Source organism: Scleropages formosus, chromosome 16 (genome assembly GCF_900964775.1).
Source record: "Scleropages formosus chromosome 16, fSclFor1.1, whole genome shotgun sequence".
Lineage (NCBI taxonomy): Eukaryota > Metazoa > Chordata > Actinopteri > Osteoglossiformes > Osteoglossidae > Scleropages > Scleropages formosus.
Window position 1 is genome coordinate 18268169 of NC_041821.1, and position 24817 is coordinate 18292985.

Genomic DNA, 24817 nt, shown 5'->3' on the forward strand with positions numbered 1-24817 from the left:
CAGAAAATTTGAAATGCTGTCTATAGATATTTCCCTTCTGTTCTTTTCTGCAAATATTGAATGCTGCAAATAAAAGTTGTGTTCAGAAAATCACCATGTATTATTTCCTGTCTTGACTAGGAGAAACTTATGACATAATTTAGCACTTTGCACATTTACCCTGAATTCTTCATGTTACAAGAGCTGTTTTTTCTCTTTAAAATAAATAAAACTTCATGGAGATAATTACCAATAAATGTATCACTACTATCGGGGCGTGGTGGTGCAGCAGGTTTGGCCAGGCCCTGCTCTCTGGTGGGTCTGGGGTTCGAGTCCCGCTTGGGCTGCCTTAAGGCAGACTGGCGTCCCGTACTGGGTGTGTCCCCACCCCCTCCAGCCTTGCGCCCTGTTTTGCCAGGTTCGGCTCCAGCTCACCACGACCCCGCTCAGGACAAGCAGTTTCGGTCAGTGTGTGTGTGGGTTTTATAACATTGATATTACGAAGCTACATTTAAAGGAAAATTCTCAAGTCAGGTAGTTATTCCAAAGAAGATTCCTCTTGTACACTTTTTCAAAGGGCCCTATTGAGTATATTAGTTTCTACATTTTACTTATATGCACTTAAATATTGAAACCCTAAAGTATCCACAGTTCAGTTATTTTAAGAAAATACCACTATTTGACCCAAGATTACACTGTTATATTTATAAACCTTTGCTGCCCTCAAAGAAATGAAATATTTTTCTCAGAAATAATTTCAGTCATTACCCATTATGTAGCAAAACAGATGAATCTGTAAAGACTTGGAACAAATAATTGTGTTGTGCTAGACATGATTGCAAGGAACTTACACAAGCGACTTACACCACCTGCTGCAACTATGGTATTAAAAGCTTACACTGTATGTAAATCAAAGATCAAGTTACAACATAGGAAATGAAAATGTTTTTTATAGTTCAATACATTTTAACTGAAGAGAATGACTTTGTTCATGTTTAGTGATGATTCATTTCATTTTTCCTCTTGCACAAAGTGCAAAATCAAATGATCTGCCATGCTCAGAAAAAAAATGTTTTGCACTACAAGCAACAACCTACATGAAGCTGACATAATGGTCTGTTGCACATTTCCCTTTTATGATACTGCAATAGCTCACTTCTCGACAGTCGAAACAATTGCGTGCAGGCTGAAGGACAAAAGTTAGTCGGTATAAGCTTCCAGACTTGAAAGCCATATTTCAGAGGGATGGATAGCACATCTGTAGTCTTTGGGGGGGGAAATAATGACAACATAAATCCCACTTTGAATGAACTGTAGCAACAGCAGTGACAGGAACAAATGTGAATATTAGATTTATTCAAAAATGCAGTTTTGCTTCCAAAAAAAGTGGACACTATGGCACAGTCAATAGTGTTGTTGGTCTCACAAGGCCTGGATGATGGGAAAGAAAACTAATTTGGCTCCCACTCAGTCTGTGTGGTGTTTGCATGCTCTCCCCATGTTCATGAAGATTTTATCTAGTGCTCTGGTTTCCTCTCATAGCCCAAAGATGTGTTTGGCACCCTTGAAGCAGCAGCCTGAGTGAATTGCCCCAGGGGCATTAATGTATGATCATCACCTTCAATAAATATTAAGATGACGAAGCATAAAAAAATAAAAATGTAAAAACAAGGAAGCTGGTCAGTTCAGAAAATGAACTTTCCAGAGATCTTTCCTTCAGTTTGAATACATTTCCGTTTTTACTTGGTTTTGATGAAGCCACTAGCATTGTTTCCAAATGGCAGCAGATCAGACATTGTCCAAAAAGTATGGTGCCCCCCATTCTTGTCACCTGACCAGTAATGGCATAATCTGTCAGCTAACAGATCATGAGCCTTCTGCTGCTGTTTTTGTTTAAGTGCTGCACTGGAGAAATATCCTGAGTATGTTTAATGGTCCAGTAACATTTTTCTTGGACTTTCAAACATTATCATAATTGCATTTTGTCACCATAAACTCCTACTTCAATGTGCATCACTCCAAGTTGTTTTACACTGTGATAAATGACCAATGCCAGGCTACGAAGTCAAATGGCTCCTAAACTTTTTCTGTATGCTGTTATCCTCAGCCCTAAAAGTGACCAGATTATATTAAACTGCAGCTGATCAGAAAAGACACCAGAAGAAAGAGTAAAAAAAAAAAACTCAAAATAAAAAGAATGTGCAAATGCCAATTACATCTCTCTTCAATACTGAAAATTAATGGGTGTTGATGGGTAACTGCCTGAGTTATGGCCTATTCCAACAAGCAATGGGTATAAGGCTAGCACTTTCCAAACAGGATGCAAAGTTACTGTAGCATTCTCACTCACACACCTTCTAGTGGAGAATTAAAATAATTCATTCACCACAACATTTTAACCTGGACTGAAGGAACGTCATACAGACCTCTCCAAAGTCAGAGGAGGAACTGGATTCAAACTTATATCTCCAAGGCTTAAAAAGCATTTTATCAAAATTTAAGAAAATTTGGAAAAAATAATCTATATAACCGCAACACAGCTGAACATGTGCTACAGCAATGCAGGTATAAGAAGAATTTAACAAATACAACATGTTGTATTCATGAAATTATAGCACCACAAGCAGATACAAAGCATCTACAGGGAGAACAAAGAGAATTCTAGTACAGTAAAAGTAAATACTTATGGGGACTTCAAGTAGTTAAGTATAGCACCAAGTAGAAACTATTTTGAAACAGACTTTGAAGAAAAATCCAAAAATTACATTTCAAACACAGAATATTGTATTAGGTCCAATTTTTAAATAATCAAAATAATTTCTTACATATGTCAGAGTGAGCCATGGATTTCTGAATGAATCATAGCCAGTGTAAAATTCCCACACCAATGAAGAGTAATGCTCAACAGTTTGTAGCTTAATTCACGCATGCGGGTCACAGTGATGCTTGTACGACTTTAGAACTGTTCTAGCAATGCCAAGGTCAATTAAAGTGATTAGTTGAAGCGTTCAAACAACTTAAACATAGTTCACGTTGGTTACATATGTGGCCAATTGTTCACTCGCTACTTGAATAGCTGGCTGTAGTAGTAATAGGCCTGTATATAAATGCATATCAGAGAGAAAATCCTTATGTAAAAAACAATGAAATGTAAATGTGTACCAAACTACAACAGCTTGGGTGTCTACAACACTGACAATACCAATTTTTTCCCCAGGTATGCAGAGGCATTAGTGATAAACACCGGAAATTTTTAAAAATATTTCCCCTTGCACTAATTTCAATCGTCATTTCTTTTTAACATTTGGTATAGCATAGTCTAATTATGGTGCAATAGGAAAAAAAAAATAGTGTTCTCAGATTCTTCTAAGATAACGTAATGCTCCTAAAGTGCCATAAAAATCAATGATCCAAAGTAGCCCAAACTTTTTATCGAAGTTGTCACATTTCAAAATGGTACTGAAAGGCTTCAGTCCTGAAACATGTAAGATATTGTCACAAGACTGTAAATGTTTTAGGCTGAAATCATTCAAACCTCAAAATGGTGATTCAACTTACTAACAAAGTCTCCTGTTATGCAGGACACACACACACATAATAATAATAATAATAATAATAATAATAATAATAATTAAAGAAAACAAACACAGGCTTGCAGATTTTGACAAGAGGTCATTCTTCATAGGATAAACTAAAGTCCTTCAAGTGGCCTCATATATAACTGCTTAGTGATTACATAACACAACAGTCATTCACAGTTCATATAAAATTCTAAGTCAATGTGTTTTATTTTTAAATAACAAACTAGGTTTGCTTGAGATGTTCATGTCTGCAGCTACGTTTCCTTCTCTTAATGTAGTGCATAAATTGTACTTTTGCTGAGATGTACGTCGCTTTGGACAAAAAAAAGCGTCTGCTAATGAAGAAATAAATCAATCATCATGTCAATGTTTACCTATGCCATGGTCAAAGACAGTGAACGTACTGACATTGCTATAAATCGAATCACCAAATCTTGATACGATTTTCAAAAACTCATCCATAAACTTAGATCACCAAAATAATGTATAATTTAAAACAAATACCATTAGCATTGAAGTAGTCAAGTATATAATGAATGAATGAACGAACGGGTAGCTGGACTGCGACTCGTGCCGGTCATGTGACCTCCAACTCTAGACTGTTCTCGAATCATCATGCTTTATCTTAAAAAAGGCACTACCATTTAGTAAGCTACATGATAAAACAGTAGATGAACAGTCCGAAAAAATATATATATAAAATAGAACAGAAAGGACATTATATCTGTCAGTTTTATCATAATCATATTATTACTAAGCTTCAGATGGGCAAGATGCACGTAGATTGTCATACTGTTAAAATACTGTCAATCACACGTACAGCACAGACCACGAAGGTACTTCTTGGCTGTCATCAACACACCAGCGTTCAACCTGCCGTGGATGCCGCCACACCACCACAAGCCCGCACGACTCACGACGTGGCTGCGTCTGTAGAACCATTCTCGTGCGGCTCCACCCACCTGGCCGATCAGCAGATCACAATCCGGGAGATTTCTTCCACACTTCCGCGTTCGATTTTTCTTTTATCCTTTCACATCTGCATAAGAATACCACTCATGTCTAGCTATAAAACTGAGTTAATATCTAACATTCAACTGATGACGTTCTTTCAAGTATAAAAAATATAGTTTTTTTTTGTAAGAACCAGCGAACGAACCTCCCGGTTAACATTCAGGGCATAAATAGGCGGCTAAGATTTACGCCATCGCTTTTTCACTGAACCAGCCTGTAGAAGGAGGAGTCGATTCTCGTCGAAAACGTTAACCGTGGCTAAACCGTGTGGGAGTTGTAGTTCTACGCAGCAGCTTTTGCCCTCAACATAGTGTGATGTTAGTCGAGACATAATCCATTAATTGAACTACATTTCCCAGAATGCCCTTTGTGTCAGGGTACGTCTCTGCGGTCAAACCGCAACACGGGGACCATTGTGATCAAATCCTGACAGGAGCCAATGATCCTGACCGTGATTGTTAAAACACACCCCCTTTCAGGCTGCGCTCATCGCAGAAAAAACGCGATCTGTAACTGCATGCATCCTCGTCGGTGTTACAAAATAACGTCATTTTCTTTCTCAGAGGAACTGACAGCAGAGGGCGGTGACCAGCAAATGTGAGCCAATGAGAGAGCAGGTGGACGGCATGGGCGGAGTCTATGTCTGTCAGTCAGTTTCAGAGGGAGCAACACAGAGAAAAGAGTGAGGGAGACCGATCGGCAGCGTTGGCTCTGCATCCCACAACTCTGGGGTTTACCAAGAAGAAAAACCCTTACCATTTACCTTTAATACACCGGTGTTGCATTTCGATGGTCTGATGGGGGATTCATTTATCGCATCAACTCAAAAAAAGTAAATTCCACAACTCGACTAACTGGCTACATACCAAGTTGTAGCAGGTAGGACATTTTTTACAATAATGATAATGATAATAATATATCATCTGCATCCAAGAAGCAGAACATCTCGTGGCTCCTCTCTGTTTAATCGCACAGTTATAATACAGAAGTGAAAACGAAGTGAGCAAAACGCTGCGAAGGCGAGTTTTTGGACTTGGGCGAGCAAAGCGACAAAAAGCGAGCAATATCGCTGAACCGGAGCTTGGTAAATGAGAGGTTATTAGATGCCAGCGTTATTGTGATATTATGTTTCCTGGTGGTGTTAAATAAGTATTTATCGATCCGTGCGTATCATAGCAGGCGTAGTCCTGAAAACGACGAATGCATCAGAGATCTCGCAGGGGGGGACAGGGCTGGTGCCTTACATAAGGGCTGATCGAGCCGTATCGTGATTGAAAATGTGCTGTGCGCGTTGCTGTGCTCTTCTTGAGCAAGCCCGGCTCCTTGTCTCCATTAAACGTGTTTTGCAGAGCTCCCCGCTGCTCGATCGCCCCGTATTCGCCCTGTTTGCGGTGTGTGTCGTTGCTGGAACACGGGGCTGCGCGGAGCTCCTGACGTTGTTTGTTTGCCAGTATCATCATGTATAACACCCATGTCACGGATATGCACATTATTCATTATTTCCTAGTTGTCGAGCCCCTGCTTTGCTTTGAGGGGAAAAGAGCATTCACCCGGACTCATTCGTGTTTATGAAGAAACCGTTTGAAGGCAAAAAAAAACCCAGCATATGTTAAAATATAAATAAAAACAATGGGCAGACAGCGCGAAGCAGCCGTGCAGACTCATTCGCAGATGGGTTTTTATTTTTTTTTTGCATTAAAAGGCTGGTATCTCTAGTTATTATAAGCTATGGAGGAGGTGATGTGATAACGATAGTGCGATGATAATTACAGTTTTGGAGGTTATTCACACCGTATGTGGCAGGGAATGGCTTTGATGTAGTGGCTGACATTGGTTTTTCACCTAGTTGCCCAGTCAGTCACTTTGGGAGCAATGCTGAGGCTGCTCTGCCACAATGTTGCGCCAGAGATGGAGTTTCTATCGGCACTAGTGTCACTTTTTTACCGTCATTTTTACACCGTTCAGTACAGCTGAAACCCGGACTGCACGGCTTTTTTTTTTTGTGGGTTCGACCGACACACGACTCAATTTGACCCGCTTTGCAGTCAGCAGTTTTGCCCCCGCGCCGCCTCCTTCCTTCTCCTCCTCCTCCTCCTCCTCCCCCGCCCCGGTCCGCACCGACACCCGTACCTGCAGTGTTTCAGGGGAAAAAGTTGGCAGTCGGAGGTCTCCAGCACCCGAATACCTTCGCCGGGTTCGCTTCCATTCCGCGCTTCGGATAGCGCTGGAAAACGTCACTGCGTATATTGTATTGTTCGCTTGCTAGTTCGGGGGTGTGGATAACACCGACCGAGACCCTCACTCAACCAGCAGCAAAGCCAAGGCGAGCTTATTATAACTTAGCACCGGCCGCAGCCGAAAAAAGGAAACCACACTAACGGGAACGAAACGAAAGTATATACGGCAAGAACGGTGTGTAAAAATGAGAGCGAACCGGGGCGCAGGTGCGTGAAAGCGGGGCAGGGTCGCTCGCCGCTCTGCGTGTGTGTATCGTTCGCTCCTTACACAGCCGCGCTGCCGCGTTACAGAAATGGCGTCATGCGCTGGTCTCCTCGCGCTCTGGCGCGAGCGGCCGAGCGCGAGACGCGAGCCCCCATCCTGTCCATCCCTCGCTCGCAGCGTCCCTGCTTCTCCCGCCGTTTCCTCGTGCGCCGCGGCGCTTCAGTCCCCAGCATGAATTGCGAACTTGGTGTATGAGTCCAGGTTTGCTTGGTCAGTTTAGGCTGCTGCAAGCCAAAAGAAGCATGATTCCCCCATTCTTCTCTTTTGCAAGAAGCTTGTCTCCACGATAAAATATATTTATATCTTACAGTAAGTGTGTGTAGACAGATAAAACAGGTACACGGAACTCCAGTGCGGTCTCTCTGAACAATCCGCACACACGCCGGCCGTGGCGTGATGTTTTCCACATTTAAAGCACAGAGATCGCCTTTTTGAAATGTGAAGTCTTTAAGGAGCACTATAGGTGTGAAACGCGTGGATATTCCTTCGTCTAACGTCTTGCAGTGCCCTCAGACATCATGTTTTGTCATTTTAGCTGCCGTGCCGTGAACGTTTGAAGCTCCGTCGTTCACGAGCGCAACTCCGACACATTGTCACTTCATAAACTTTATCCCCTCGCAAAATTCCTCCCGTGTTAGTTTAACATTAATTTGATTGGATTTAAAATTTCAGTAATCGAATTTCCACGTGTGTAATCATGTATTGGAACATTTCTCATTATACTGTGCATATGCCTTTCAAAGCCTATAATATAAAATAAATCAAGTCAGTTAATCAGAATGTATGGTACGTGTAGTAGTACATCATGTGCATGACTGAGTAAAATTAGCCCTTTTTATTAACCTGACTCATCCCTGAATTTCACGGGTATTTTTCAATTTCAGACTCAACATCTGGATCTGTCCAAAGAACCCAAGGAGTTCTTGGGAAAATGAAGGTAATGTCAATCATGCTTTTTTTTTTCTTAAAAAATAAAAAAAAAAAAAAAAAACAACTTGTTTTGTCCATCCTTTGATTTGGAAATGCAATCTTTTCCTAATTCTGCTAGTCACAAGCTCTGCAATAAAATAGTGTTGAGGTCAAAGATTGAAGAGTCATGTTTTGATGCGCGGTCAAACACGAGGAACACACTCAGCCATTCTGTTCATTGTGCATTTGGTGCTGTTTGTTCACCTTGTCATTACCGATCCAATGGAAAGGGTTCGAAGTGCGATGTGGTAAAATTACAAATTATGATCTCTTAAAGATCTTGATTGGTCCTGTTATGAGTTTATGCTTCCTTTAAAACCACCACTATGTTATTATCATTTGTTCTCCATAACTTTGTGTTTGGAATGTGACTGTAATTGCAGCAGGCAGGCTGTGCTTCTGTTTCCATAGTAACCGGCTACTGGGTTATTGCCTGCAGGATTTGTCCTATTGGCCTTTGGACTCACATGAAAGGGGAAGACGGAATACGGGGAAAGCCTTTTCATTTTTCTTCAGAGGGGGCGGCCGACAGCTTCTCTTTGACATTTTGTAGATAGAATAATGTTTACTGATATTATTTCAATACATGTGGCATTATGATTCTGTGCCAAGTTTTATAGAGGAAGAACTTGCGCATAGGGTTGGGAAAATTGAAAGTTTTTCACGTGGGACTTCGAGAATTCTTTTTGATTTTGGTATTTTTAGTCCCTGATAGGCAAATAGGTAGTATTTACAGAAAGTCCCTCTGGTCTGCAAATCGTGATTCCGAAAGTCAGAGTTGTACTGAGCACATCTTTACCGTGGCCTCGCAAACATAGTGTGCCTGCAGTCCATTTAGCTCAGGTGGAATGCATTGGAGGCGTTTCTGAGCATTTCTGTCAAAAGTGTGTTTTGCTAGAGCCACTGAGTCAGAAATGAGAAGGATGCGCCTTGACTGTCCAATAAAGGAAGCTCTCTCCCTCTCAGTCGAGCAGAACCGGAAACTGAGCGATTTTGTTCCCCAGGGGCATCCGTGGATTGAATTATTGCCAGCAGATCTTTCGACTGTTGTCTTCTTTCTGCTTCGCATTGCTTTGCAACGGATAAGTTCCGAATAACGCCGCTGTGTTTTTCTTTTGCGTGTGTCTCACACCCTCACCCCATGTAGCTGGGCTTAACTGAGATCTCTGAGCAACTCATTAAGCCTCGGTAGAAGGTCAGAGGTCCCAGTGCACTTCTGACTGACATGGATTACAGATATTACAGGTATTAGTTGTATAAAGTGTTAACCTTCTGGTGGAGAGAAGGTAGAGTTACCATCAGTAATCTAGTTTTCATTCAGTATCGCCCTTTCAAGGGAGGGGATGGGGCATTAGTGTGTTTAAGTGACCGTTTATTGACTCATTATCCGTCAAATTGGACATTTCAGTAGACTCCAAGCGGACACCAATGCTGACACGCAGAATGTAATGGAATAACCAGGCACGTTTAGATTCAATAATCAATTCATAATTTTTGTTTGGATCAGATGTCCAAGGTTAACTTAATTGAATGTGTCCTCATTTATTAGTGGTTGTTGTCACTTTCCACAGTCTGGCTGCCTGTGAATTTTGAAGGCTGTCAGAATATGCTGGCAGCTCAAATAAATCTGCTCAATGATCAGCTCTAAACATGCCATTTAAAAACTTGGTTTTCTAATCAGAGCATACGTTTTTATTAATTTGTTGTTTTGCCTTACGCCCTGTGTTGCCGGGTTGGCTCCGGTTCCCCGTGACCCCGTATGGGACAAGCGGTTCTGAAAATGTGTGTGTGTGTGTGTGTGTGTTTTGCTGAAGAATTTACTACTGTAATTTGCATTAAGTACCATGCTGAATTTTACTACAGCAGGACTCTTTATGTAGTCTCAGCTTTTAGGTTAAAGACATTTTTTATTGATGGAATGCCTTAGCTGGGTAGTTCTTAGCAGTTTTCATTGTTCTCATTGTAACCCAGTATGTTTAAAAGAAATTAATGACTGTTTCGTCATATTCAATTGAATCTGAAAGTCTTCCAGTGCTTTGATTTATTTTTTTTTTTGTTTTTTTGAATACTTAATGCCAACACATTTAATGCCTTTCCAGTGTAATGTACATCTTATTGTAGAAAAGTGTCATACTACATCAAGACGTAATTGTCAGAGGGATGAATTTGATTTTTTTTTTTTTTCTACTTGGATTATTCCGAGAGACCAAACTCTGTTACATTCTGCATCACATCCAGATCTCTGGATAGGCTTTACCATCTTTTATGACTCATTCAAGTGAATGGACAACTGGCTGAGTCATTAACTTTTTCCAGTCTCTTTTTTTTCTTCTTGTCTTTATTCAGTGTTTCAAGTATTTAAACTTGTACTATATAAATCCACCAAAACACTGTTTAGTAAATTAACATGATTTTATATGGGGGGGGGGAATGTACCACATGTGCAGTACTGTAAGCTGCCAGCTGTGTTTAATAATATTAATGGTCCAAGACAATGGTTCTTGCTTTTGTGGTGAAGTGGCAGAAATATTACCTGCTCTTGAAGAGTAAACTTACAGTTACCTTTATTTATTTAGCAGATGCTTTTTTCCAAAGAACTCTATTTAGTGTTATCAACCCGCACACACCTTATTCACCAAGGTGACTTACACTGCTAGATACACTGGGTCACTCATTCCTACATCAATGAAAGACACTCTCTCTGTCACTAACACACTAGGGGTGAACCTGAACAGCATGCCTTTGAACTCTTAGAGGAAACCCACACAGACACTGGGAGAACATGCAAGCTCCACACAGACTGAGCGGGGATTGAACCCATGTCCTCTCGCACCACCCAGGCACGTTGAAACAGTAGTGCTGCTTGCTGTGCCACTGTATCACCCATAGTTGAAGAAAACAAGAAGCAGTTTCATTCTTCTGTGCTGTTGGTCACTAGCACACTGACACTGCATGTGGTTATGGGAGCTGCTACTTGAGTACTTGGTTTTCTGTGATTCTCTTTTGTGAACTCTAGTTGCAGACTGTATGGTTGTGCTCCAGAAAAAGGGATTCAAAGCCCATGCTTATGCTTCATTTCAAAAGCAACAGCTCTGCACCTTAAAGAGAGCTCCGCAAAAGGCCCAGAAGGTAATCGTTGGCAGTGCTTGCAATTCTGCTGTCTCAGGACTGTTTTCATGGCACTGGAGAAGTCAAGTAATCTTATTCTGTCCTGGAAGACCCCTCTGTCCTTGCCAAGGTCCTGAATTTTTAACCGCATTTCATCCATGCAGCATGGTGCGGGAGAAACCGTGCAGGGGAGAAAGTGAAAATTAGAAATCTTTTCCTTCCTCTGTCCCCCCCCAACTCCAGCTTTTTCTCTCATTTCCAACCGAGATTGTTCAAACCAAGTATCCGTGAATGTTTTAGAATCTGGTCTAGCGCAGTGTATGTTGAAAAAGTTGCTGATGAAAGACAATTGTGCAATGCTGTATGAGAACTGTTGTCCTTGCTTTTGGAGGATAGTTTTTCTTTTTTTCTTAAACTCTGTAAGGGTGCTGACACTTGGACTATGTGGTGCTGATAGGTGTTTCATGTCTTTATTGTGAGCCCCAAAATCTCCAGTACTTTGCTGATATGCCAGGACCTCAGTCCAAAGCAAGTCTTTTGACACTGTAGGATTCTTTACTGTAGCAGTTCTTATAAAGTACCTTGCTCCGGGAATGCTTCAGCAAGTCCCCTTTTGCGTCTTGAATTGGCTAGTCCATCACAGGGTAGGCATTCACACGCTATGGGTAATTTAGAATCGCCAGTTCACGTGAAATGCATCTCTTTGGATTGTGGGAGGAAACCCACACAGACAGAGAGAGAACATGCAAACTCCACACTGAGTGGGGATCAAACCCACTTTCACTCAGGTGCTGAGAGGTGGCAATACTGTTTGCTGCACCACCCTGCTGCCCTAGTCACAGTACGCAGCATTATTATTATTATTACTATTATTAATAATAATAATTTTCTTAAGAAATAGAGTAGGTGTTGGCATGTGACAGAAGATACCAAAAACTATATGAGCCCTCATGAAATTGTGAAAACTCCTCAGTAAATACTGACTCTTCATGTTATGAATGTTCAGTGTATGAATTTTTTTTTTTTTTTTTTTCCTTCCTTCAGGTCCAGCTAAGTCTATGTTGAGTTTGCATTTTTTCCCTGTGTTTGCTTTGGTTAGCGCTGGCTGCTCTGGTTTCCTTCCACAGTCTAAAGACATATGTTTCAGGTGAACTTGTGACTCTGATTTTCCTGCATTGTGTGTGTGAGTGGCTACTCAGCAATGGGCTGGTGTCTTGTCCAAGGTGTATGCTGCTTGGCTTTGTGCCTTGTGAGATAGGCTCCTAACGGCTGTGACCCTGCCTTGACAAGCGGTTAAGGAAAGTGGGTGAGTAATTGCAGTTTTTTTTTTGTTTGTTTGTTTTTTTTAATTATTTACCATTTTTAAAAGTTGTATGTGTTTCCATTTCCTCACATTACTTGGCGGGAAAAGCACCAAAACAGCGTAAGACTGTGGGACTGCCTTCATTCGGTGATCAATAACATGATGCAGAACGCTGCATGTGTTTTCGAGATTAATCGGATAACACTCAGCATTAAATTGTTTTGTGGATGTAATGTTTTTTATTTTGTAATTTTAATTACTTTATTTTAGTATAGATCAAAATTATTAAAATGGTACAGCAATGGTGTCAGCATGTATGTTTTTAATGTAGCTTTATCCAAAACAGTTATAGAGTATAACCCACAAATAAACCAAGGGAAATCTGTGTAATTAAATTTTTGATTGTGTAGATAATAAATAATGTTGAAAGTGGCCAGAAGCTGATGAACAATGTTTACACTAATGGGATGAATTGGTACAGAACCTAACCAGCAAAATAACTGAGGTCTGGGTGTATTGTTGTTATTATTATTATTATTATTATTATTATTATTATTATTATTGATAGTTAATGGTAAAATTACTTAAGATTTACAAAAAATTTGAGTTACAAATGGAATTCTAATTCCTATTTTTGTCATAAGTTGAGAAGCCAACATATGGTGAAGGGATGGAAACTTTATTTCCACAGTAACTGAGCATCATTAATGTAAAAATACAGCTTTTGTCTACAATCAGTTACTGTGTAACAGTTTGCAATCACTATTGTCAAATTAGCTTGTATAATAAGTTCAGAATTTAAGTTTAGTGATAAATATGATACAGTTTGGAGGTCTTATGTAATAGACCTAACATTGCAATTTCATCTTTATGTTATTAGTTTGTGCCTAAACATGAACTTTTTTACCCTTTTATTAATTTTTAAATTTCTGTCTTCTGTGTTTATAGATGTTATTAAAATCAGTTTTGTTATTGGACATTTTTGATTGTAATATTGTTAATAAGAGCAATTATTGTAGGTTTGGAAAATTGCAAACACTTCTTTGTTCCCCAGGTCTTCAGGAAATCTGTTTTTAATGTGCTGCATATGCGCAAATTAAATTTGTGTGATTCATTGTGCAATCAGTTGTACTACATTACCATGAACTGCTTGCTGAAAATTTGGCACAGAGTTTTTAACTTCAGTTAAGGGAAAACTGCATGAAAAAGACCAGAATAAAAGGGCAATTCATTTTGTCATGCTCCTGTAGTGATTTAATGTGTCTTCTCATGCTATTTAATTTGTTTCAGGTTGCACAATTTAAAACATTAACGAAAAAGCATATGCAGTATTTGAGTGCAGACCTTCCATCCATTAGCTTCTAAATGTGTGAATAAATGGGGAAAGTGATGTAGGCAGCTCATAATTTTTCTAGAGAGGCTGCACAGGTAGACAGATGGTATTTGAACCCAAGTGCCAGAGTTCCACAACAAACACATGAAACCGCTGCATGTGTAGACGTGTCACTTTCAGACCATGTTTGATTCATGGCCTGATTTTACAACTTGGTTAATCATCATGTCAAAATAATGTTAAGGCCTCTTCAGATGAGAAGACCCTTTTCTGCTTCTCTTTAATAATTTAATGCATTTATTGCTCCTTTTTCTTGCTTCAGGCACAGCTGGCTTTTGCGTGGAATTGGCTTTACCGAGGGGTGGACTAAATTAAAAACAAACTCAATTGTTGTTTCTTATGTGTATCGTCGCTCCAGTTGCAAGTCAGCTCCGGGAACCCCCAAACCGTTATGCTGCAACTGTGTAATTTAAGTCCGAAATTTAATTGCTTTCCTTGGAGGATAGTAGTTTCCACTGCACCGCTTTTTGTGCCGCAGAAGAAAAGAGGCATTACATATGTTATCCGATCTTAGAAGCAACAAGTTTTGGGCAAACTTATCTGGCTCATTCATTAAAACAAAACTATTGGTTTTTAGTTTTCTAATGTACTGTAGCCTCTTGCCAAATTTCACTTAAAAAGCATGATACTCAAAAGTGTATACTCTCTGAAATGTATGTTCGTATTTTAGGTCTTGAGCGACAAGGATTGAATACCGTTGGATACCTCGTCCTGCTGACTAATGCTTAGCTGGCTGATATTCACACTGTAAACAACAGAACCCAACAGGCCTTACTGTCATGATGGTCTGTTTTATGTTCTTGCGACCACGTATAAATGGAATACTTTGCACTTTGGTGGCGAACTTGTAAAACATGTGTAACTGCTCACTTTCCAGCCAAGTTATGTAATGTCATATTTCTTCATGTGACCTTTTGAAGAATTTTGTTATGAATGAACAGAAAGCATGAATTATTATGTTTCTGAAGTGTTGTGCACAAGTGGTCGGCTCTTGTTTCTTAACTCTCTTTACTTAGTGTGTTTTTCTGGAAGACGTGTCCAACTATTGCTTATCGGTCTGTGTTTAGTCCCAAACACCTTTTTCAAAACTTGATTTAACAAAGCCTTCCAACGTGGACTCATCCAAGCAGCATAGCAGCCTGCAGCATTCACAAATCATAACACACTAAAGAGAACAACCGCCAAAATAGAAAGATGATGGGAACAAAAACACAAACCTGACACAGATTGGTGGAAAACAGGCCAAAAATACTTTAATTGGCATGCCAAAACTCACAATTAACGTCAGCTGAGGTAGGAGTAAATTTGGGACAATTTTGTCATGCACTCCACTCGAAAATGGTGTAAAAACAGTAGTAGTTGTGTGGCTGTTAACATTTGCCTCAAAGACAGCCGTAATAAAGTCTGATAGACTGTGGCTGTCTGTCTCTCTTCTGTTCCTGAGGGGAAAGAGCAATCCTTATTGATTTCTTCTAAGACACAGAAGCTTAGTTGCACTCATTGGCTCCACTGCTTTGTGAAAACTGCTTGTGTGGACTACAAGTAAATAAATGACTGAGACTTTTTCAGTGACTGTGGCATGCTCAAAGTCCTGGTTGCATTGGGGAGCTTGGAGAGTGTCTGGGATCAGCCACAAAGTTCTGGAATGCTCTGTGTTCTAATCCAGTACTGCCTTCTGGCTGAAACTGAAACCTGGCTTCAGTGCTGTCATTGAACAACATCTACTGCTTTGCCAAGCACAATAAGGGAAAGTTGGTGTTTCTTACATGTGTTTCCATTGATTTCACTTACTGAGTTCAGAGGTCTTCTATGTGTTTATGGCCAAGCCAACTTCTGTGATCCACCAGTCTTTGTTGCTGATGGTCTGTTATGGTTCTCCTCCAACCCCTATAAACCACCGTCAGCTCTTTGCTTTACCAGGCTAGACTGAGTTGAGATCAGGGAGGGTTAGCCAACACGTTTTCAGTCCTTTGGTTTCCCGTTGACACCTGGGCTTTGTCTAGACTGGCCATGATCTATACAGTGTACTGCTGAACACAATGAATGGGGCTGTTGGGTGTGATCCTTAACTTATCTTTGAATGATATTGCACATAATAGTATTTATTCTACCTTCTTCTTGCACTAAAAGAGCATGAAAAACCTCTGGATGTAGTTCTGCTCATCAGTGGATCTGCAAGCTGGTGTCACCATGAATAAATTTTGTCAGAAAAGGACAACTGAATTTACCATGCTCAATTAATACAGTGTTGATATGGTGTGTAGATATTATAATCTTGATCCCATGTCCCAACAACTCTGCTGAGGTGTTAACTACTCTGTCATATAAGAAAGTGGTTTAAAATCCACCATATTCCACCCAGTTAGGCATCTGCAGAGTCCTTATCTTTCTGCTAGTTTTTGTCTGTCTGATTAAACATTGGTTTGCCCTTTGGAAACTTCCTTTCGACAAATGGAGAAAATTAATATAATTTAACTGGCACAAGTCACAGTAATAAAGTGGCTCAACCTGAATTAATGGTTTCTACAGCTTCGCCTTTTCAGATAATAGTCCACCAAAGAAGTGTGATAAAAATAAAATCCTATCTGTTTAGCTCAGTTCTAGTATGACAAAAGTTTAATTTAATGACTGTGATTTGAATTTGCCACCAGTCGCCCAACAGATTGGTAATGTGTATTCTGATAGGTTCAAATGTACATTTTGCAGACTTGTATAAAACAACCTTGCTACATTACTCTTTGTTTGAAGACATGTGATGCATGAAGAATATAATCTGTTAGAAGTTCCAGAACTGATAGGTGGATTACTTTAATATTTAGTAGTCTTTTATGAATAATTGCATGCCAGCTGAAAGAATAATATAGTTTTTTTTTTTACTATGGATAGAAGAAAAAGCTATAAAACACAAAAATGTTGAATGCAAATGTGGTGTACGCCTCCGCACCTTGGAAATTTTCCGAACAGCTCTCTGTCAGAAGCTGCACACCCCAGGAAGTGGTGGCAGAGCCAGATGTTGAATGGTGCGGTCTCTATGGTGCGCTGTCCTATGGATGTGCCCCAGATTACATGTTAATAAATGTAAATCTGCCTCCTGCGGACAGGCCCTATTGTGAGCACTTGGATGATTGGCATCTGAGACCAGTGTCATGAAAGAAAAAGGAAACTGCTTTTGGGGGTAAAGTTTAACTCGTATAATACCTGGTTCCCTGGCAGAGCTTCATCGCTCTCTCTGGAGTAAACATGGTAATAGTAATTTATGTGACAGTACCAAAAAAAAATATTTTTTTGTGTTTGTTGGCACTTTGTTGAGTGGTTTCATATTTTTTCTCATATATACATATTGATATTCACATTTGCTATCTTAGTTAAAGGTAATACAGTAGAACACCTCTTCATTTTGAATCAGTAGCCTTCAAATAACATGCCTGGGAGCACACTACACTAACTGCTGTTCCATGCAATACAAAATACAGTTCCATGCTGCTTTCAGTGAAGTAGCATATCACTACACATATCACTTTCATTCATGCATATCACCTGCGAATAACAGGAGTAGTAATTAAAACAAAATATATTCCCAACTGAGTTGCAGGGTCAAAGCCCAAGTTAGTGCAAGGATTACATTCTCTGAACAAACTGCTTGGTATTAATATATTCCGCATATTTTCAGCACTTCAAATCAGTTAAATGTACTGTCGCAAGCTGTGGAAGACTATCTGGAAGTGTCAGTAATAGTGCATTCTCTGCAAATAAATAATGAAAGCTACTCCATGTATCTGCGTATTTTCTGTAACATTTTTCAATTAGGGTTGAAGAAATCGTGTCCAGGGAAGTGTAAGGTTTAAGGTAGGATGAGTCCTGGATGGGTTGCCAGTCCACTACATTAACACAAAACCACAACCACTTGCTGAGGACGAAACCGTTTCTGCTGAGGATTTTGGAACCTGGGATTTATCATTCCAACACAAATAAAAACATTCTTGCCCTCATACTCCAGAGAACCAGAAGAAAGCCTCATTCTGGGGTTCTTTGCGTGTTCTTATTTCTGGGATGAGTAACGAACTTCGGAAAACCAAGATGTATTACAGGAAATCTTTCTCTGGTGCAGCTTCAGAAACCTCAGCAAATTACTGCTCTAACAATACGTTTTTTGCCCTAAGGATTATGGAATTTCTATACATCGATTGTAAGGGTTTAAATCTGGGTTTAAAATCTCTTTATTTTGTATTAATTACCATTTCAAGCAGCTTGTTAATCTTTGCTACCAATAGTTGGATTAGAGGAGTATAGCTTTTTAGTGAATATCCTTTTTATTAAATCGCTGTTACAACTTGTTTAAAAACATTACAAATGAGCAGATGGCTAGGGTTTTCTTTCCCCTTTACTATCATTTTGAATGAACTTCAACATTTAAATGAAGCACTGTCCTAGAACACATGTTATGTGTCACTTTTGAATAAAATTTCATAGAGCTGAACTTATGCACTTTTTCTGTGAGGTAAGTTTATGTATGTGGTGTTCCACTTCAGTTTACAGGAATAAAATGAATTCCTCAACAGCAAATGCTTAGTCGCAGACACATTTACATTTATTCATGTAGCAGATGCTTTTATCTGCAAAGTGATGTACAACTTGGGGTAAACAAGTGTTTTCATCAACAGCCAGACACACAGATGCACATGTGCAATTTTTAAAAAAATTATTTTTGCAAACACATTTACAAAAAACGTATGAGATGTGTTGTGTCACTGTATTCCTGTGCTGATGAGCAGTGTATCAGCAGCAGTAGTTTTTCTCAAACCGGCATGTACAGGTCAATATTATGACAGAAGTGGAGCTATGAACTGGAAGTACCCTTGTGAAGTATCCACAAAGAGTAGTGAAAAGCTTCTAAATACCTAGCCATCAGCAAAACTTCTATCCTGTGGGGTCAGGTTGTTATTTTTTGGAAAGTAGTTCTTCCTCTAGCCAAAAGTGGCAACGGTTTACATGAGGTAGCCTTCTCTTTTTAATTATGCTCCCTCATGACTACTATGTGTACAAAAGTGAACCAGTGGTTGATGTTTACAAGAGCACCGTTTCTCTGCCATCTGCTCCAGCACAGATAGAATTACATACACTATATTACTATAATACACTGATCTGCAGTTTTGCCTGGTTTCGTAAAGCAGTGACACCATTGTCAGACTCTCAGTGAATTCAAATATCAAGTAGGAGGGACCATTTTTCTGTCATAACATTTCCTCACACATGCTGATGTGTGACTGAGTGACTTCCCTAATTTATGTGCGGAGAACGACGGCATGTATTTTCCCACCTGACTGGAGCATTGAGTTATTTCGAACAATGTGTTATTTTCTTGATTTAAAGTAGAACAGGACTGTGTCACAAGAACATATATTTTTTATATATATATGTAAAGGCAAAGGGTTACAATATTAAACAGGGGTGGTCATGTATGGCATTAAGTGGCATTAAGTTCTAAAAAGGAGACGAGATCTTTCAAAATCCATTCAAGTTATCCTACAGGGTGAGTGTTAACTTCTCTATTGGAAGAAAAAGAAATGTTTGTGCGAGCCATATATTTGTGAAAAGACCTAGTGTTCATGAGGAGGTGGGGCAAATAAACTTTTTTGTTTTTGTTTTTATTTTTTTTAATTAATTAGATGAACAAACGTTGCTCCATAAGCTTGTATCCTGTCACATTCCCAGAGTAAATGTATTGGAGTGCTCAGAATGCCTTAGATGAAGAACATAGCCAAGATGTGTCTGGAAATATCCTCTAAAGATTGTACTGTGATTGCTAAAGCTGCAGGAAGAAAAGTAAACCTAACCAGCCTGCTCTCATTTGAGTCTTAATCCCTTTCATTCATGCTGCAAGCTCTTCGTTTGACACCGGGCTGGTACAATCTGCAGCAGAGGCGGAAACAGCCATTTCTTTCGGGAGCTTCTAAGGACTGCTCTACGGCAGGCCATCAATGGAGCAATGTAAAATGAACGTGCCGGCAGCAAATGGTCTAAAAACAACACTTCTGCTTGGGACGGTTTCCAGTTATACCACAAGTGCAGTTTCGGGGCATTGTCAGTGGAGGAAATCATGGGCATGTTTTCTGGACAGCCTTCGTCTTCCAGCAGCTTTTACAGGGGCAGCTGCGTACAGGGACCAGGGACCAGGAATCAGGCCAAACAGGACCAGCCCACAGCCACACACTGTAGTGCCCTTTGGGACGGTAGACTCAGAATTACCCAGACGTTGCAAAAGCTGAGAGTAGTTTATTTGTCTGACTCCTACTCTGATTATAACTCAAGGAAATTCTCTCTCTCTCTATATATATATACATTCACACACTGCATATGTGTGCATCTATTCCTTTTATTTATTTTACTTTTAAGCAGTTGTGGACAAGGTGTTTTTACTTCGGTTGCTGAGTAACTGACTGTTTAGGATTTGGCCACAATTTAAATATTTTTCAGATGCCGTTAGTCTGGGATTCAGTTTAATGTGTTGTTTGAGGTGTAGTATTTCGGGAGTTTGGTGTGCTGTGTCCATTCAATAAAAATGCAGCTTGCCAAGCTTTGCCTTCTCGGTGACTCAAGTGATTCCTTTAAAAGAAAGCATCACTCGTGAAGGAAGTCTTATGTTTACGAGCCGGCGCTGAGAGTCGGGGAAGCTGACCACGCTGCTGGTTTGCTCAAAACAAGAGAAAACTGTCGCTCGCGTTTTCATGAGTCGGATGATGTCAGCCTGTGGAAAGTGGTCTGTGGAGGGCTGATGGATTGGGGAGGGTTTGCTGGCTAGGAACTGAACTTTTCTTCGGTGTATTTTACAGCAGGCATGTCCGACGTGTTGCCTAAGGGCTGCATGCGGACCGCCGTTTCACGTAATGCGAGCCACGACAAAATCTGTAAGATTACTGTACCTACCAAGAAAAAAACTATAAAATGTATTGAATCGCACAAGAATTATAATCGCACTCATGATCTTGAACACACTCCATGCTTAAATAAATTACAAAAAAAGTTTTAACATGTCCCTTACTTTTTACTTCTGTGTCTGTGGCCCTCAGACCCGGCCACAGTAATGATTGTGACCCTTGGTTGGACACCTCTGTTTCAGAGTGTGCTGCAGTGATTTCATTCGTTTCTGTGATTTAGTTTTTCCCCTTTTGTTTGGTTCTGGCCTGTTGTTAAATACAAGCTGCGCTTTAAAATGTTTTATATTCTTAAAACAATGTTGATTAATTTGTTGTAGTTGATTTAGCAGTAGTAGTAACCAAATACATAGTTTAATTTTAATCAATCAATAAATACTTGTTCTGGAAGAGAATTTTAATTGCATCAACAATACCCATCTTAAATGGGTAAAATGTTTTCTAATCTATATATTGTAGCAATCCTTTTCCTCCTTGAATAACTCTCTCATGTTGGGCTTTGTGGTTACTGTAATTTTTACATCAGAGGTTATGAATTGTAATGGGAATTCAAACCAAGGTTGGGAATGACAGCATCCCTCAAAGGAGCAGATTCTTCTCTGCAGCAGAGCTATGTTCTTGTATACCAGCTACATGAAGATTAACCTCAGTACGCGGCAGCACTGGGTGATACCGCTTGGCCCGCTCGTCCTGTCGTTTAGCTTAGCCTTTTGAATCGGTCGCTTATTTTCAGATGGCGAACAAGGAACATGTAGGTCAGCCTCAGCCGTTAAGCAACTGCTGCTGTACTTGCTTTGCATTACTTCTGGATGGATTCAATGAAAAAGAAGCTGTGTGAATCTGTGTGTGTGTCCTGTAGTGTGTTAATATGACTGTGTCCTCTCTCTCTCTCTCTCTCTCTCTCTCTCTCTCTCTCTTTCTTTCTCTCCCTCCTTGTGCAACCTCTTCTTGACAGACGCTGGAGGAGCCCCCGTACCTAACAGTCGGCACAGACGTCAGTGCCAAATACAGGGGGGCCTTCTGTGAGGCCAAGATCAAAACGGCCAAGCGGCTGGTCAAAGCGAAGGTAAGCTCCCGCTTCGCCACGCTCATCTGGTTTCAGCCGTCCGAGATCTCGACTCAGCAGGGCCTTTGCAGGAAAGCTTCCCCTAAGATATTCAAGGCTCTTCTCTTTCATATCGACTTGTGGTCTGTCCAGTTTGTCACCTCCCAGGCGTGCTTATAGACAAGAAACAGGAGTTGGGGGTAACGGAACAAAAAAAAATTTTAAAACTCCGCACTGACACAGTACAGACACAAAAAATAAGTGTATCTGCATCCCTCCCAGCTTCTGTCCAGCGCCTACCTGGGAGACAGCATTGACGCCATTTCCTCCGACACCTGGCCTGGCTGAAGCAGCAATTTAAAAATCAAAATCTTTTTCGGGGAAGCTCTTCGACCCTTCGGGGTCCCCGCTCGTCTCTCCTTCACGATGGGTGAAGCGGAGGCAGCGCGGTATCTAGGCCCTCGTGAGCACAGTCTCAGCTTCATCTAGTTTGCCAAAGCAGGATAACTTTGGGATGGTTTCTAAATGTAGTTCAGAGTCTGAAAATGACTGCCTTTAAACAGGGTAGTTGTGCTTAAACTGGATTGTAATAAGTTGTTAATTTATATAAAATGTGGGATTGCAAGGCTTTATTCCCTTTGTCCTTATACTGTTTTGCCATTTTTTTGTAGAAGAAAAATATTAAATTTAGTATTTGGACTGTATCCAGTTTTGTCCTGGAGATCTGAAACCTGCACTTAAGTCTTGGTTTTCGTTTAAATTTCTGGTTTGTTTGTTTGTTTGAAGCCTCTTAGTAATCGGTATCTTCTGAGTTATCACATGAGCAGGAGATCATTAAATGAATGTGTAATTGAATTAAAACCGCAGAGAGTAACTCATCATGTCAGTGAATTATAACAAAATTTTAACTGTGTGGCTGAGCAGATTGCCTGCTGCTTTTGATTTATTTATAGGACAAATTTACAATTTAAATGCCGCTTAAAATATATTTGCCACGTGGTAAAAGTAGGTGTTGAAAGGCACAGATTTTGTGTCCTTACTTATGCCAGCCAAAAAAGACAAATCTGAAATGTAATTCAGCACAGTAAGGGATGGCATCTCCTCCTGCTGTTTAAAGCTCTTGTTCCCCATTCATGAAAGTGTTCATCTACCCCAAGCTGTTTGGCACCAAGTTGATTTACTGTCTCATCAGCTGCACAACTGGAAAGCGCATCCTGTCGGCAAGATGCAGAGAACATGCAAGTTGCTGCCTCCAGAAATTCCTTCGAATGGAGACACATGCTGAAGAAAGCATAATTGTCTATGTTAGCAGTGTCATTAATTACTCTTATCATTATTATTATTATGCTTTTATTGTTACTACTTTTATTTAACATTTTCAGACTTTTCCTCAGTTTGAATACCCACTGTTACACTATTCATCTGTGGTGAGGAGACTCGGAAAACTCACGGTGGGTAAGACGGTTGAGGTTCTCTCTCTCACAGGGCAGAGGTTAGAGTAACCCCTGTGGTACTCACAGGGTACATGTGGGGTCTCCTCAGAGCTTCTTCCATCAGATCTCTAAAATGAAAAAGCAGGTGGCTGAAAGTGCCCAAGGCGCATGCCAGTGCCCCCCCTCCTGAGTCCGAATGGGTGCTTTAGTGGGTCGTTGCCCATTATTAAGCAGGGAGGCAAAAAGGAGAAGGAATAAAATTAAAAGATTGGCAGTGATTTACTATTCAGTTTCCACTTGGTAAATTGGGAAGGGTATTACAGAAAGCTACAGCATATTTTGAAAATGGTCTGTTTTCCATCACTTGTGGAAGATGGGACTGGAGTAGGTGGGGTAGTATGTTTTCTGTGTCTTATTTTTCGAGTTTAGAAGCGTAGAGAGAAACCTTGGTACAAAATCATTGTGTCTTTGTTAAGTATGGATGAAATAAAACATTCATACATATTTCTAATGTTGAGCTCTATATTTCTTGAAGGTCATGTTAGGTTTTTTCACAGCTGTCTTAAAATGTTTGCATTTTCGTTCAGTCTCCATATTTTTGCTGGAATTCTACTGACAGTTCTCATGAAGGAGTTTATTCACTTTTTTAAGCTGTTAGGGAGCTTTCTTTTGTATTTTTTGGGTTGGTGTTAATATAACGTGTTGTTACCAGTTTAAATACTCCTGTCCCTCACGGAACAGGGTTAACTCATCACCCCGTCAGCTTTTTCTTGTTGTGTGATGGAGGAGACAAAACATTTTTCCATTTTTTTACGTATTTATAGTTGTGTTTTTAAAAGAGAAAAATACTGTAGTTGGTGAGGTGAACATTAGTTTTATGATGAGTGCAATGTGACCCACCGAGGGGTGTTGCCCTGCCTGGAGTTTGAAGACACCCAATTTTATTATGCAATATTTTGTTTTCACCATTGACTATGTTTACAGTACATTTTATTTCAGGTATTTTCACAGTTCCTTCCGTGGTGTGTTAGCTTTGTTTAATTTAACCAATTCAGCAGACAAATCATCTGTAAAATGTATGCAGACCGTCTATTTTGAAATAAAATTTTTCAAATTTCTATTTAAATTTTTTTTTCTATTTTAATAGAACACAAACTTTTGTTTAAATATAAACAAAATATGTATACTTCATGAAAGAGTACTGTCCTTACTTTGTTCAGTCTCTTATATAACAATATTTATGATTCAGAATGACATATCTGAGATTACATGAAATATTTACTACCTTGATAACTTTTTAATCTATTCATAAGATTTGTATTATGTGTGTTAATTGCTCTGTAGTAGTAATGGTGTAGTATTTCATATGTGTAAGTCAAAGTTTGCACATACACAATGGTACAAATCCAATGTAAAAGTTAGAACAGCAGTCTTAAAAGTACATTAATTTCAGATATAATTGTTGCAAAGCTTCACAGCAGTCTGAAGCTTATAAATCATTTTATAATCGGCTCAGAAGAGGTGATAATGTGACAGATTGCTGGCAGGTATTGTATCT

At 39.8% G+C, this 24817-nt stretch overlaps 2 protein-coding genes across 5 annotated transcripts in view; one reads left to right on the forward strand and one right to left on the reverse strand.

Annotated features, from left to right (window-relative positions):
* Positions 1–4783, reverse strand: part of ggps1 (geranylgeranyl diphosphate synthase 1) — a 30521-nt gene extending 25738 nt beyond the window's left edge. The window contains exon 1 of one of the 3 annotated variants that reach the window (XM_018750732.2): positions 4523–4783. The gene's annotated coding sequence lies outside the window, so the exon portion shown is untranslated. Of the gene's footprint in view, positions 1–4380; positions 4495–4522 lie in introns of those variants that run through there. The other 2 variants (XM_018750737.2, XM_018750736.2) reach the window with 2 other exon arrangements.
* Positions 4784–5252: 469 nt separating this feature from the next.
* The window catches only part of LOC108933782 (AT-rich interactive domain-containing protein 4B-like), a 61318-nt gene continuing 41753 nt past the window's right edge, over positions 5253–24817 (forward strand). For both annotated transcript variants that reach the window (XM_018751096.2, XM_018751097.2), the window contains exons 1-3: positions 5253–5453; positions 7961–8013; positions 21737–21847. In XM_018751096.2, the coding sequence (XP_018606612.2) occupies positions 8008–8013; positions 21737–21847 (117 nt within the window). In that variant the 5' untranslated portion in view covers positions 5253–5453; positions 7961–8007. The remainder of the gene's footprint in view (positions 5454–7960; positions 8014–21736; positions 21848–24817) is intronic.